The sequence below is a fragment of the Ictalurus punctatus genome, chromosome 22, assembly GCF_001660625.3.
Source record: "Ictalurus punctatus breed USDA103 chromosome 22, Coco_2.0, whole genome shotgun sequence".
Lineage (NCBI taxonomy): Eukaryota > Metazoa > Chordata > Actinopteri > Siluriformes > Ictaluridae > Ictalurus > Ictalurus punctatus.
In genome coordinates this window covers 14,230,120-14,244,876 of record NC_030437.2, presented here as the reverse complement: position 1 = coordinate 14,244,876, position 14,757 = coordinate 14,230,120, and the positions used below count along the sequence as shown (strand labels likewise).

Here is a 14,757-nt window from a genome sequence, read left to right as displayed (position 1 = left end):
CTCGCTAATCATCGTAGGCAGAAGCAAACCACTGTGGTGAACAGCAAATAAAAGCTTGTGTGTGCCATAACAAGGCTCATTTGCATCATGGTGCTTGACCCCTGCTTGGATTCATCGTTGGTAAGAAGTCAGTGCTTAATTTGATGATCGTATCAAATATCTATTAGTCCAAATGAAGAGTTGTTGTGTAGCAGTTCTTCAAACACTGCAAAAATACCAGTTTTTATACTTTTATACTTAAGAGACGTTACTTTCTTAAGTATAAAAGTCAATAAAAGGTTATTTTACACAGTATGTTGCATCGAATAGGATTCACTTACAGTAAATGAGAATGTAATTATTGCAAGTGTAGTTTTTCTTATGTAACATCATAAATCAGGGCTGCGCAAAAATGTTATTAAAAAATTATCAAAAATATTATTCCTATATAATCCCAGTCTTGAATACTTCCTCAATGCAATTTGATTCAAGAGCAGCATCTATTCTGCAGAATTTGCACTCATGCAACCATTGCATTAAACAGAACACCATTATCCCCCACATTCGCCGTTTCCATTGACTACAGACATTGGATCTGATGTTTGTATCTGAAGCGCTGCAAGTCTACAGAAAAACAAGGGGAAAGACAACGGCTGAAATCTGAATGAATTTTAAAACCACCCACTTGTTGCAAGAAGGAAACAGTTGGTCCTCAACGAATGTTTCATATCACGTGCTGAATATTAAACTTCCAATTATTAATTATAATCAAAAGCTGACGAAATGTATGGAATGAAAGCCGAGTTACGCACCGAGAACGTTTATCAAGATCGATTTTCACCCATGAGCCATTCTCTCCAGAAGAACTGAACTAATTAGCTTAAGTCTAGGTAGACGTTTCCAGTCAAAATAAAATAAGACTTGCTTTTTAAAATATTTAAATCCCCATCTTTGTTTTTCTCCGTGTATAAAGTGTAGAACTTTCCTTCTTCATAGACAAGCTGTAAAGCTGTAAAGGCTTCTTCTTGAATCTGATGGTGTTAAGTGTGTAGTAAGGATCTCGTTTGACTTGTATGAACAGCTCTTGTGTGGCAGTTCATTCAAGTCAATTCCATCTAACGTGTCTACCATGGCTCTCAGAATGAAGACCGTGTGCGACATGTGGCGTTTAGAAACGGCTGAAAACGGCTCTAACGTGGCCATATGTCGCAGTGCAGAAGGGAGGGGGTGGACATCGCTCCCAGACAGGAAACAAAGGGTGTCTCACTTTACACTGACCATGCGATCACACTGCTCCCATACGGACCTCCTGAGTGCCGCCAACAGATCTGTCATCTGCTGGTCAATCAGTCTCACCCTCACAGTGCTGTTGAGTGCAGGCTAACAGCCAGAAACGTATACTTTCAATAAACTTCTCTGACCCATTCAACTAACTTACTATCCAGAGAGCAGAAAGTTATTCATTCATCTTCAGTAGCGCTTTATCATGGTCAGGGTCTCAGCAGATCCAGAGCCTATCCCACTGGGTATGAGGCTGGAATACATCTTGAATATAAATATGTTATAAATAACAAAGATTTATGATCCAAAGAATTTTTTTATATTGTCTGTACCTATTGTTATAGGTAGTAGACACCAGTGATTAACGCATGTTGCCTAACCCGAGGTGACCGACCCGAATACGACCGGCCGTCCACCTGCCCCCAGTACTTTTGTGTAGGAGGAAAGCTGGGGGTTTTACTTTATCCCCATGCACTGGATTAACATGCCATAGTCTGAGCAGATTGGCCTCAGTTTGTGCCAGTGCCATCTGTACCCTTAGCTTCATCACCTAGTGCTAGGGCTTTCCTCTGACGTAACATCCCATCTGGCAAACTGCCATGTTTGTCAGCCTAATAATATGTATGCATATGGAATACTCTGGCAACAAAACCCTAAACCATAATGCAAAGACCCATCTACAAGGGTTTACACTTAGATGAAACACCTTCTCAAACTTACAAGCACTCATAGTCCCTGCAGTTTTGTAATAGCCATCGCATATGAGTGCTCCAGGACTGCAGGGGGTGCTATTAAAATATCATCACGGTTTCCACGCCTAAACTGGTTTGCAACAACCAGTCACTGACTTGATCGTGTAGCGTGATTTTCTGCAGAGTTCACTCAGCTACCATGGGAACGAAATGGCGAGCGAAGCCTTTGCGTGATGTCCATATGCTCCACAGTTATATCCTATTTTTTTTTGCAGAAGCCAGCCAAACATCCTCTCCGAATGATGTATGCTGAGGCCTTTGTTGTGTTTGGTTTCGTCAGCGTTTCAACCTCGTACCAAGTGCCCAGGCTTCTGATTTGTCCACTGCACTATACAATCCGAAGCACTTTCATTGTGTTTTCCCTTCTTTTCACCTCTCAGGAACAGAACTGGTGTCGCACTATAATGACAAGACTAATGCCATCCAAGGGATTTAGCGACTCAGCTGTTGTAACAATGAAGCCTGTTACCTGTATAATGAGAAGACGACATTTATCAGATCAAAACCGAGATGAAATCAAAGTTGGAGCCAGCCCATAATGACAAGTCTAGATTATGTATTTGCTTCGGCACTAGGGCAGAACCCCGTAGAGCTGTGGTGGGGGCCTCTTCAAAGCTTCTCTGCTTATGCTCTCTGTGATTAGTGGGGATTTGGAGAGGCCTACTTTAGAAAAGTCTAAGTAAACTGTTTCTCCCGCATTTGGCTTCCAAGTTTGTTATTTGTCAGTCTGCATTTTTAACTGCTGCATTGAGATCAATTTTTTGAAGACGGTATTTTTAGAAGACAGACAATACTTTTAGAAAAACAAACGTTCAGAATCATGGAAGACAACGCAGCACAAATGGTGCAATATTGTAGCAAGTGGCAGGAACATCCACAGTTTTAATCTTAATGGAAAAAGCAGAGTGACTCAGAAAGACCACCCTTGCAGTGTGATAAATGATCTTGGACTGGCCATCGCTGGATTTCTGCACCATGGGCTTGTCTTCCTCTTTGAAACTTCTTACGTTCTGGAATTTGCTGAGATTATGGCATCAGTTTTTATTTTTAGCTTCCATTACATCAGTGCTCTACAGTACATGAAATATGGTAACAGGAAAGGTATTTATTCTGAAATGTAATCCTTGTGTACAAGGGAAAAGCTCTATGGGTGATTTTCACCAGTCTAAGGGACAAAAGTTAATAGCCCTAGCAGAGGTCTCTGATGCATGCTTCATAAATGTGATCTGTGTACATGTTGCTCTAGTTTATTCAAAGCCATAGAACTTTATTGTTAGTGAACCATGCATATATAACACTACTAAGCCATGCTTGAGCTCCTTGGTCACTTAGTTGTTGAGAAAAATCTTTGCCACATTGGATTTTGGACGTATATTAATGTGTGATGCTCATGCCCTCTTTTCTGTCATATTTCAACTAACAAAGCTGGCCAGCTACTTTGGAAGCGGTCAAGAGGTTGCAGTTATTGGTTACTGGAATGGAGCTTCTTTGCAGCCAATGGCTATTTGTAAACAAATTTAATGCCAGAGGCCAAAGGAAACAGTAAAACAGCGTCCGAGCTCACCCTGATACAGCCCGCCAGCCTTGTATATCGTTCTTTCTTAGTTTTTAAAACATTATGTCAGTAATAATGAATGGCATGTTTAAAATCATTTAAACATGGCTCAAGGTCACTGGAACTGGATGCTGAAACAGAAATGGGGGAAAGTGGTGTAAGGCCTGTTTTAGCACGTAGTTTTAGCAATTTGTCTGGAAAGCCTATCGTGTGTGTGTGTGTGTGTGTGTGTGTGTGTGTGTGTGTGTGTGTGAGTTTGTGTGTGTGTGTTTTTATATATATTTATATACTGTTGGAGACTAAATGACTGAATGAAGGATAGGAATATGTGACAGTTTTGATAGCTCCCACATAGCTCAATCAATCAATCAATCAATCAATCAATCAATCAATCAATCAATCAATCAATCAGTCAGTCAATCAGTAAATCAATCACTAAATCAATCAATCTTTAAAAAAGGGCCAAAAGTTAAAAGATTTCCAAAAGTGTGTTTCATTGCATTAACAGTTTTTCCTATCAGTATCTAATGATTTAAATGTTTAATGGAAATCATTGGACCAATTCCTATTAGGACATTTTTAGCAGAGGAACCATTTGAGTTAAATGTTTCTTGCTTCATTTTTCATAAAATGATGCATTTGTAAGTAATATTCTTTTCATTATCTTTTACTGTAAGTAATGTTTAGTACTGTACCACTGAGCTACTATTGATATACGTATTGAAGCTCTTTCAAAGAGCTAACCTTATGTTATTTAGACTAATGTAAAAGTATTTGATCATAAGCAAAGTGCATCTATGAATTGTGTGGATGTGGTTTTCTCGGGCACAAATGCGTGTTATTTTGAGAACATACCCAAAGTAGCAATTTGATTGTGGTCAGAGCCGAGAGCGTGTAGTTAAAAAATGTCAGAAATGTGGTTTGCAGATCTGTCAGAGTTAAAAAAGAAAAAAAAAAAAAAAGTTTTTTTAATTTTATTTTTATTTTATTTTTATTTTTTTAAGAGCGTCATTTGCATCATTGTAACATCTGGCCAATGGTTTAGTAATTGAGTCAGGTTAGTATCTATACAGCTGAGTAGAGTGTTAGGGAAGGTAAGTGCATGTCTGAGATAAATGCACGTCGTTTTATCTGTACTAATACCAGTACTTCTCTTCTGTAGGTGAATGCCTGTGGCGCCTGGAAGTCAGGATCTAAGCTCCATAGGTGCAGTGCTACAGGAATTTCTGCTTTTACTGGGCTGGAAATTGGATTTGGAATGACCCAAGCAGACCAGTTAATGCCACACATTCTCTTGTTACCCCACATTGTCTAAAAAGCCATTTCCCTCTCTGGCTTTATTTTTCTGGATGACATAATGGTCCTTTGTAGTCCAAATGTAACATTAAGGGATGTCGGTGCTGTAGTTCTGAAGTCTGAGGGGCGCCTGTATCAGATGGAGGCAAGCGCCATTTCACGTATTTGACCCCACCCGTCTATTAATAATTCCAGAATTGAAAAACATTAGACCCACCATGCAGGGGAGGCCCAGGCAGGCCCAGCAGCAGCAGCTAGGATGCCCATCACCCAGGAAAACGCACTGAGTCTTTTATCTCTGCTGGAGAGCTGGCTGAAGGTGAACCAGGGGGAGCAGGACCAGGAGGATGAGCTTGGGAAGAAAGCAGGCAGCGCTACGCCATGTCAGGCTGCAGTCCGCAAGCTGGTAGAGTACATCCAGCTGAATTTTACAGATTGCGAGGGCCGCCCATGCAACGGCAGCACGCCTAAGGATGAAGCGGAAGTGGAGGTGCGGGCGGTCTGCTTAAGCAAAGCTGAAGGAGATGGGCCTGAGTTTGGGCTCAGCTTTGGGAACATCCCCATCTTTGGGGATCCTGAAGGGAAGAAGAAGGTGAGGCGCAGGCGCCGCAAGAGCGATAAAGGCCCTGTGTTGGATGTAGGGTGCATCTGGGTGACAGAGGTGAAGAAGAAGAGCCCCGCAGCACGATGTGGTGACATTAAGTTGCGGGACGAGCTGCTGTCCCTCAACGGCCAACTGATGGTCGGCGTGGACGTCACCGGAGCCAGGTAGGATATCTGAGTTGTACTTTTATATGCTCTAGAAACCCTGCTTTCACACATTTAATAAAGCAGTGAGCCACAAGAGGGCACAAGTTACAGTGATGTTATCATGGGTAAGGATGCACGCAAACCAGAGTGCCAAAAACCTCTTCATGATTATAGAATTAATAATATACACAATAAACTATTCTGCCGCTACACGATGTAGTCTCTTTATTGATGGCTTTGGTTGCTAAGCAACATAGTATACAAAGATTAGGATATACTATAGGCAGAATGGTTTTATTGCTAAAATCATGGGGCATTAATACAGAATACAGTTATTGTGATGCAGTCACAGGTGTGTGTGTGTGTGTGTGTGTGTGTGTGTGTGTGTGTGTGTGTGTGTGTGTGTGTGTGTGTATCGAGTATAGATTGAGGGCATGGCGGTTAGTATCATGCTTTGTTCCCTTTTAACTATCTTTGTCTAGCCAACAGCACTTTTGGAAAGGTTTTTACATTGAAGCATGCCAGTGGCTAGGAAAAGAAAAGATTTTGATGAACTGCCACCTTAATATGGTTTCTGTTGGTTGTCCAGACAAAAAAAATATTTAGTTGCAAGAATATGTTTAGAATGAACTGGATTTCAGTTTTGACAGCTTTTAAAATGTGATCTGATCCTGAAAGCCATATTAATAAATACAGAAAGTCTTGGAGATCAACATACACCCATACCTTTATTGAGGGTACTTGGTTTGAACTAATATAATCAAATAGATATGTATTCATTATGTATCTACAGTGTAATGATTCCTGCCCTTGATTTTGACAAGAGCCCATCAACCAGCAAGGTGCTTTCTTGCAATGCAAGAAAGTTGGTTTTGAAACCTAACAATCATCAAAATCAAGTAAACCTTGTATTTCTTTTCTTCATTAAATTATGGATCTGTCAGTTGGCTTGAGGATTCTGCGGCATGCCATTGCATCGATCTTTGCCCACTGTTGACTTCCATTTGTAAACTAGCTATATCCATTTACAAATAGGAGTCTATCAAGGGTTTTTTGGATAGTTCGGTTCTTTCATTACTAGAAAGTTGTCATGTAAATAGCAGAGAAGGACTAGAGACTACGTTTTTCATCAGCAACTGCACCTAGTCACATGACTTTATTCACCTGTTTCATGTTTTGACTCATTAGCTCCAACGTGTGTCTGTCTATGTGTATTGTTTCATGCAAGTCTTGTTTTGTGTTTTGTTTGGGACATTATTAAACATTTCACGTCACTTCATTTGCATCCGTCTCTACCTACAAACGTGACAAAAGTGCCGGAACCGTTTCTGATGGGAAACACCTTATTGTTGGGTTCAGCCACTGAACCCTTAAGGGTTCTACATTTCATTATGATGTTTTTTAGAGAGTATTTGACTATGTAACCCTTTCTAATTTTAGTCTTCTGAGCTTAACTTCTTTAGTCGTCTGAGCTCAGTCTTCTGCAGTCCCCTGAAATCCCTTTTGATTGGTTCAGAATGTACTTCTCTAGTTTTCATCTATTTCTTATGAGGTTTATATAATCTTTTCATTCCACCTACCTTGGTGGTTTAAATTGTTTTTTTTTTTTTGTTTTTTTTAAAAAGTCAGAAGGTATTGTATGTATAGTGCCTTGCAAAAGTATTTAGACCCCTGACCAGTTCTCTCCACTTGCTGAATTACAAATGTACATTGAAATTTCATTCTGTTTGATGTTTTATATTAAAACGGTAACTCAAAAACAATTATTGTAAGGTGACATTGGATTTATGTTGGGAAATATTTGTATGAAAAATAGAAAAAAGAAATTGCTTGCATAAGTATTCAATGTCTGTGCTGTGGAAGCTCCCGGTTTACACCGATGAAAGACATTTCCCTAATGAGGACACAATTACCTTACCATTGGCATCCACCTGTTAATCATGAAAGTTTCTGTCACATTTTCCAGGTAAAAAAGAAAACCCTCATTGTTGAAGGCTCATTGGTCAGGCTGTGACTCGGAAGGAAAATGAAGGCCATATTTTCTTAATAATATAAATTTTCTACTGACACGGTTCCGGTTCCTGGCCTGTGGCAGTTTGTGAACAGCCCTGCATGTTTCCACCACAGAAGAAGGGGGTTCCAGGCCTGATAAATCGGTTCCACTCCGGCCCTAAAAACTTACTGGACTGGAACCCGTGAACCGGTTATGTCAGGGGCCGCGTGTTGTGCAGGGGTGGGGAAATGTAGCGTCACCCGGAAAAGTTTTCAGTACAACAACAGTGTTGGTTGCCAGCTATCGTGCTAACGTCTCCATTAAGTACTGCAACAGAAAAAAGACACAAAATGTCTGCAAAAGTAGCACAGCAGGGGTCTACAGAGGAAACGTGCGCTCTGCTGTGTGTACAAGGACCTTTTAATTTACACGACTTTAAAAATCAGATCACATTATATGAGCCATTCTTGCAGTCGTCTATAATAATAATTCCAAAGTTTTCACAAACTTTTTTTCCCCCCACAACTGTATGGCTTTAGAATAGAACTAGTGATTTGTCCAATCCTTCATTCCTCCTCAGGCTCAGATACCCGCTGTGGTTGAACTTAAGTACCATGGGAACTGGCACAGATTTCTAACTGGCAACCATACTACTGTGTCCATTTATTGCAGGCCTAATTGGCTCCTTTGGCAAACTGAACAGCCACAACAGATATAAAATGGTTAGCAGTAGACAGTGGTGGGCTGTGCATTTTAGGTGTGTCTAGTCTACTAAGAAAACAATTTTCAACTGACTACATTACAGTATGGACATCATACATTACATGGCCTTTACACAGAAATGCTTTGGTGGCTTTAAAACAACCACATACAAATAACCACTCATGAAAAAAATTCAACACGAGTGTTAGGAAATCCCAATCATTCAGAAGACCAGAAACATCACACAGCCAGCAAGAAGGCTGATTCTCAATGATGATGGTGGTGCCTGGTTGAGATCTGGTGACTGTGAAGGCCACAGCATATGATTTACATCATGATATCATGATATCATTTTCATCCTCACTGAGCCCTTGTGATCTGTGGACAGAGGTGGAGTCATCTTCTAAAAATCTTTCTTCCTAGGATGCTGATTTTATTTGACCGTCCATCTAAAAGTGACAAACCATGGCAGCAAAATAAATGCCCCCTCCAGTATAACAGAGTCAGTGATTCTTCCTTTAATGAGTCAGTTGTCAGCGTGTTTAGATCCAATTTTTCTCATGCCTAATCTCTATCCTCTATTGAAGTACGTGTTCAGATGATACTCCAGTGGATGGAATCTAAAATGGATCATAAGGTTTTGCAAGAACTTGTGGACTCCAAGCGCACACTGTCAACAGATACCAAGAAACTCTGAAATTCATGTGAATATTTCAAAGATTCTGCTTTTTGTCAGTAATGTAGTTTGTAATGAAGAGTGTTGTATTAAATTAGAAAAGGACGCAAAATAGAATCATTTTCACTAGTGATCGCAGACTTTTTGGAACCTACTGTATATTGTATAACGTCCATTGTTCAATGCGCGGTTTCCTTTCCCCAAAGCAGTAATGAGGCAGTTTGTATCCTAGTGATTAACAGGAGGAAGATTACCTGACCACATGCTGCCCTTACTTAAGCCCAACCTGGACAGGGCGAACACACTGTGTAAAGAAAGGAGGTTCCTGCGAAGGTTTCACACCAAGACATTTTCCTGAAACAGTGTTTCATTTTCTCCGGAGAAGAAACAAAAAAGGACTGCGGGCCGAGCAAAAACATCTCTGACAGAGACACAACACAGCAGCTGAGTTTGGAAACAGACCAAAGGAGCACGGAAAACAGCACGATTGTGTCCTGCTCAGGACCAAAGCATGTCTGTTTCTTATATATGACCCGAGAATGTGATTTGTTTCCTGTGAGATGTCAGAAGCGGGCCGTCAGTTTATAGGAGATTTTCTGCAATGCTGTGGAGGATTGTGATGTTTAGGAGAGATCACGTCAAAGGCGTTGATGAGAGAGAAGAACACAGAAGACTAGTAACACACGTTATGAGTGTTGTGGCTGTAGAAAGGATCATATTGGTAATGTCTGGGCTCTTTGAGGCTACACTATAAGCCTGGGAACACAGGTGGCTTACTTTCCGTTAATATTATGCTCAGGTCATGCCCACACCGATCCAAAACTGGTGGTTTTGACCACAAAAACATTTTGAAAATGATTTCAGGCATCGAATACATTTAACAACGCAGTTTATTTGTATTGTAGTGTGGATAGGAAACAGTCATGACCCCTAATTGTTACTTTAATCACCCGAAAGACCGACGGTGTGTTGACCATGCTGTTTGGGTCCCCTATTTTTAAGCTCTAAACAATATTCCTACTACTCTACTTTGTATTCAGTACTGTACAACCGACTTCTGTGTGCTCACATCTAACCAGGGAAGCCGTGTAAACAGTACAAAGTTGTGAGTATGCGTAGTGCAAATGTTTTTTTTATTGCTATTACCTATTTATGTTGCTGCTTGGGTGTGGTAACTCTATTATTGTGGACATGGCCTAAGATGCTTTGATATAAAAACATGTTGTGCTCACCACATTCATATTTATATATAATACAGTACAATTGTCATTGTAAAAAAAAAAGACACACTAACAGCAGTTTTATTACATGTGCACTATACAGCATTGTTCAGCCTTACAGGGGGTAATGTTCACACAGAACCGGTTGTGTTTAGTACAGCATGTTCTCAATCAGATTAGGAGATTATAGGGAACTACGGTTTGAGACTAAAAAATTGCTCCTATTGAAAGAAAACTTCCAAAAGATCATTTTTTTTTCCTAATCCAGTCTTTTTGGGGTCATGTAAGGTCACCAGATTAAGAAATGCGAGTAACAAGTTGAATGAGTTGAAATAAGTTAAGTAAAATGATTATTATTATTATTATTTTTAGAAAGACGTGCGTGAGTCACTTTGGCAGAGGAACAATTAGAAACATGACGGAGATTTTTTTTTTTTTTCATCAAGAGTCTCTCATGTTAATGGTTTGAGCACAGAAACGTAGCCCTGTAAAGCGCTCTCCTAGTTGCAATTTTCTGAGTTCTGGCCTTTTTTTTTTCTTTTTTTTCTCTTTCTCTCTCTCTCTCATTTTTACAGCCTGGCTCAGCAGCTGTCTGTAGAGAGCATGGAAAATAGCTCAGCTTGTGCAAAGTGTTCTCCACATGTTCAACGAGAAAGCAAGCTTTATGAGGACACCAAAGAGAATGATCCACCAAAGAGAAATCTCGCTAGAAACCATGATGTATTTTTTCCATAAATTGGAGGACCAGCTTCAGAGGAATCATCAAGGAAATTTGAATAGTTTTAATCCTCATAAATGCCAAACCACTTTCGATAGCAGCCAAGCAGGTTTCAAGTGGCCTTGTACTCATTTAAGAGCGGTTGAAAAGATTTTCCAGAGACCTTGGCTATAGCTTAAAGTGAACCACAGTAACCTGGCAGGGAGCGTTTCATAACGAAGGTGAAAATAAAAGACTTCAGCTCAATTAATCCTCATTTGTCAGCATTTTTTGTCCGATGTTCAGAAAGATCTACTCATATATGCTGCAGGCGTAGAGTATGCAATACTGCAGTGATTATTTTTTATTTATTTATTTATTTATTTAGAAATATTTCGCAATTAACAGGTATGGACAGATTATACATTTATAAGCTATCCCACCAGGCATGTAAAAGCTTCATTGTGCTGCCCAGTCCCATGCTTTGGTTGCCTTGAAGCCTAGCTAGTTTGCTAGTTTAGTGTATTAATGATAATGATCATGGGGCACGGTGGCTTAGTGGTTAGCATGCTTGCCTTGCACCTCCAGGGGCTCGAATCCCATCTCTCCTCTGTGTGCGGGGCGCTTGCACGTTCTCCCTGTGCTTCGAATATTTCTGTATACATGGTTGTTGTAAGTTTGCCCGAGTTACCATTCATAAATATCTAGCCTACAGCTAAGCATCTGATTAGCACCCACAATTCCTTGTGGACTGAGCATGCGTATATATCTCCTTTCAGTGGATTTTCTGAATAAGGTGTTTACATTAAAACATTAAAACAGGCATATTCCAGGGGTGGGAATCAGAATTTGGGGAAACAGAATATTGTCTTAATCTGAATCGGACTGCGGCGTTTACATGACTGACTACTAATTACAATATTACCAAATTCCTATTAATATCGGAATATTGATGTGCATGTAAACATAGTCTATGACAAAAAGTCAGCAAGTGACTGGCCAATGTTTTAGATGTTGACATGTAATTACATTGCATGTAAATGATATTTAAGCTTCTTTATTTTATAGGATCATTATATTATTATAGGATTTTCTTTATCAATCCTCAGATGATGTGTGTAGTGCAGCAGGCGGTGAAATTCAGAATAAATGCTATAGTTACAATGTCATGGTGCACATTCAAGTTCAACACCAAATGGAAATGTTTGTTTTACAAAAGACATTAGGACTTCCTCTGGTTATACTTAGTTGTCTTTCGGGCAACTACGAATAAAAAAATAATGTCCCGGATATGAAATCTGCTTGTCCCCAGCACCCAGGCGTTGATTTGTCCACCGCTGAATTAAAACAATTTACCAAAAGACACAAGTGTATTGAAATCTAGTTTAACTAAAGATGAATTTGCGAACCATTTCATTGGTCTTTAGAGTCGTTTTCTCTGCCAGTTTTGAATCATTTAGACATTTAATTGCCATTATGCTGTTAAAGAGGCCTTCAGGAACATCTGAATGTGTATCTCAGACTGGCATTGAAGCTAAAGGAGGAGATTTTGATGCATGTAGGAACAAATTAGGAAAGAGTAGAACACCATTGCTATAGACAAGTCAGATTTCATGATGAAAGATTATTGGCCTGTAGTGAACTGTTCCACACATCCTGTGCCATCATAGTGATTTAATTGCAGGAGATCATCTGTTAATTCATCAGTCTTCTCTTCTCAAAGCCACTATATGAGCATATTAGAAAGTGTGTTGTCCTTTGGGCCAAGCGTCTCCTCGGCTAACATAGTGTGGCTGACAAAATCTCTTTTTATCCCTCACACACTGTTTAACATCAAAGCCCCTCTGTGAGTGAGGACTTGAGTTCTGTATTTGTTTTGAAGGCTCATACTGTTCTCCTTTGCGTCATTCCTTCATGAGCCAGATTGCAGTGGTTAATGCCTATCGCTGCTTGATGAATGAGAGCGAAAGTTGACATAATTTCCCTGGCATTAGCTGTGTTTGATGATCTGCGCTTTTCCCATGACGTGTGGAGTAAATCTACAGCTGTTAGGAGATTGAAGTGATTCTTTGTGACTGTCTCGAGTACTTACACAGGTCTGGGGAAAGAGTGTGCAATTTAAAGGCACTCGATTTCAGAGCTGGTAAAGTACAGACGTTCTGCAAATATTCTGGAACAATGTGAATATTCTGCTTTTAGAGAAAAACCTAAGACTCTGAGGTTTGAAATCTCTTCCGACATTTCCTTATTGTCTGCACCGGCACACCCATATCCCATTTCATACTCGTCCTTTTATTACACAGCTCATGACTTTTAAAATGAGCACAGGAACTGAGAATAGTCATCTGCATACAGATGATGAGTGATAAAATCGCTCTGATACTTACCTTTAAACCCTTAATTACCGAGACAAACCACAGTATGAGCTGTGAGAAGAATGTTTGGTAAAGGAAAACAATCTTCATTTCGTAGCACTGAATCATTTACACCTTCGATTCAGTCGCATAGCGCGTTTAATAGCGGACATTGTCACAGAGCAGCTTTACAGAAATAAATAAATTCCGGATATAAATTTCAAATTTATAAATGTATCCCTTATTTACATTACACTGTGATACAGGGCTAAAAAAACATCATGACGACAAGGGTGGTCCTATGCCTTCTGTTTTTACAAAATGCAATCCAAAAATATAAACAGGGAGCACGTTTTAATTAGAATTTTTAAGACTTAGTGGTTAGCATGATTTCTTCGCACCTCTGAGGTCGGGGGTTCGAATCCCGCCTCCACACTGCATGCGCCGAGGTTGCATGTTCTCCCCGTGCTTCAGTGGTTTCTTCCGGGTACTCTGGTTTCCTCCCCTAGTCCGAAGACATGATTGACGTACAACATTACCAAAATTGTTCATAGTAATAATAATTTTATTTGATATAGCGCCTTTAAAAGCAGCTTCTCAAAGCGCTGTACACAAACTAAGCAGCACACAGAGAAAAAATATGATAAAAAAAAAAACAGTAAAAGTAGACAGCAAGAAAATGCTAGTTTTAAAAAACTGCAGAAGTGTGTGACTGTATGTGCGATTGTGCCCTGTGATGGATTTGCACCCTGTCCAGGGTGTCCCAAGTTCCCTGCGATAGGCTCCAGGCTCCTTTGCGCCCCTGTGTAGGATAAGCGGTATGTAAAATGGATGGATGGATGGACGAACGGACAGACAGATGGACGGACGGACAGACGGACGGAGGGATGGATGGACACATTCCTAGTAATAGTCTGAAATTCCTCAGGCACACTGAGCAACAACCTGTGATCATTTACACACAAGGATGCCATTGAAGGATCTGTGTTTTCAGGAATGAAAAACAAAGTATGTGATAGTATGTGACCGTAACACATGGTTCATAATTGCCTCCATATTTCAAAAATGATATACTATGTTGGTAATAGTAAGACATTATGCATACCTAACCTGCCAGTAACATAGCATTACAATTCAGTAATAGAGTTGAACTGTATAAATATAGTCGCAATGTGATTTGAGAGGCATTTAATTTGTCATGTTCATATGAGAAAACCTCATTCCTTCCTTTATACTTTAGTTTTATACTTTATAATCTTCCGCAAGGGAGAACGCGGGAAAGACACCTCATTTATCTTAGACCATTAAGACAAATGAATCCCAATAACCCTGTTTTACTGTCAGCGTCCTAAAAGCTCCCTAAATTAGCGCGGCTAGGCTGAGGTGGCAGAGCGGGTTGTCCACTAATCTTAGGGTTGGCGGTTCGATTCCCGGCCGAGTTAGCGCCTTGCAAGGCAGCTCTGCTACCATTGGTGTGTGTGTGAATGAGAACCAGTATAAAG

General features: G+C 40.1%; 1 protein-coding gene across 2 annotated transcripts in view; it reads left to right on the top strand.

Annotated features, from left to right (window-relative positions):
* Positions 1–14,757, top strand: part of pdzd2 (PDZ domain containing 2) — an 83,615-nt gene that overhangs the window by 9,866 nt on the left and 58,992 nt on the right. For both annotated transcript variants that reach the window (XM_017452092.3, XM_017452091.3), the window contains exon 2: positions 4,730–5,631. In XM_017452092.3, the coding sequence (XP_017307581.1) occupies positions 5,123–5,631 (509 nt within the window). In that variant the 5' untranslated portion in view covers positions 4,730–5,122. The remainder of the gene's footprint in view (positions 1–4,729; positions 5,632–14,757) is intronic.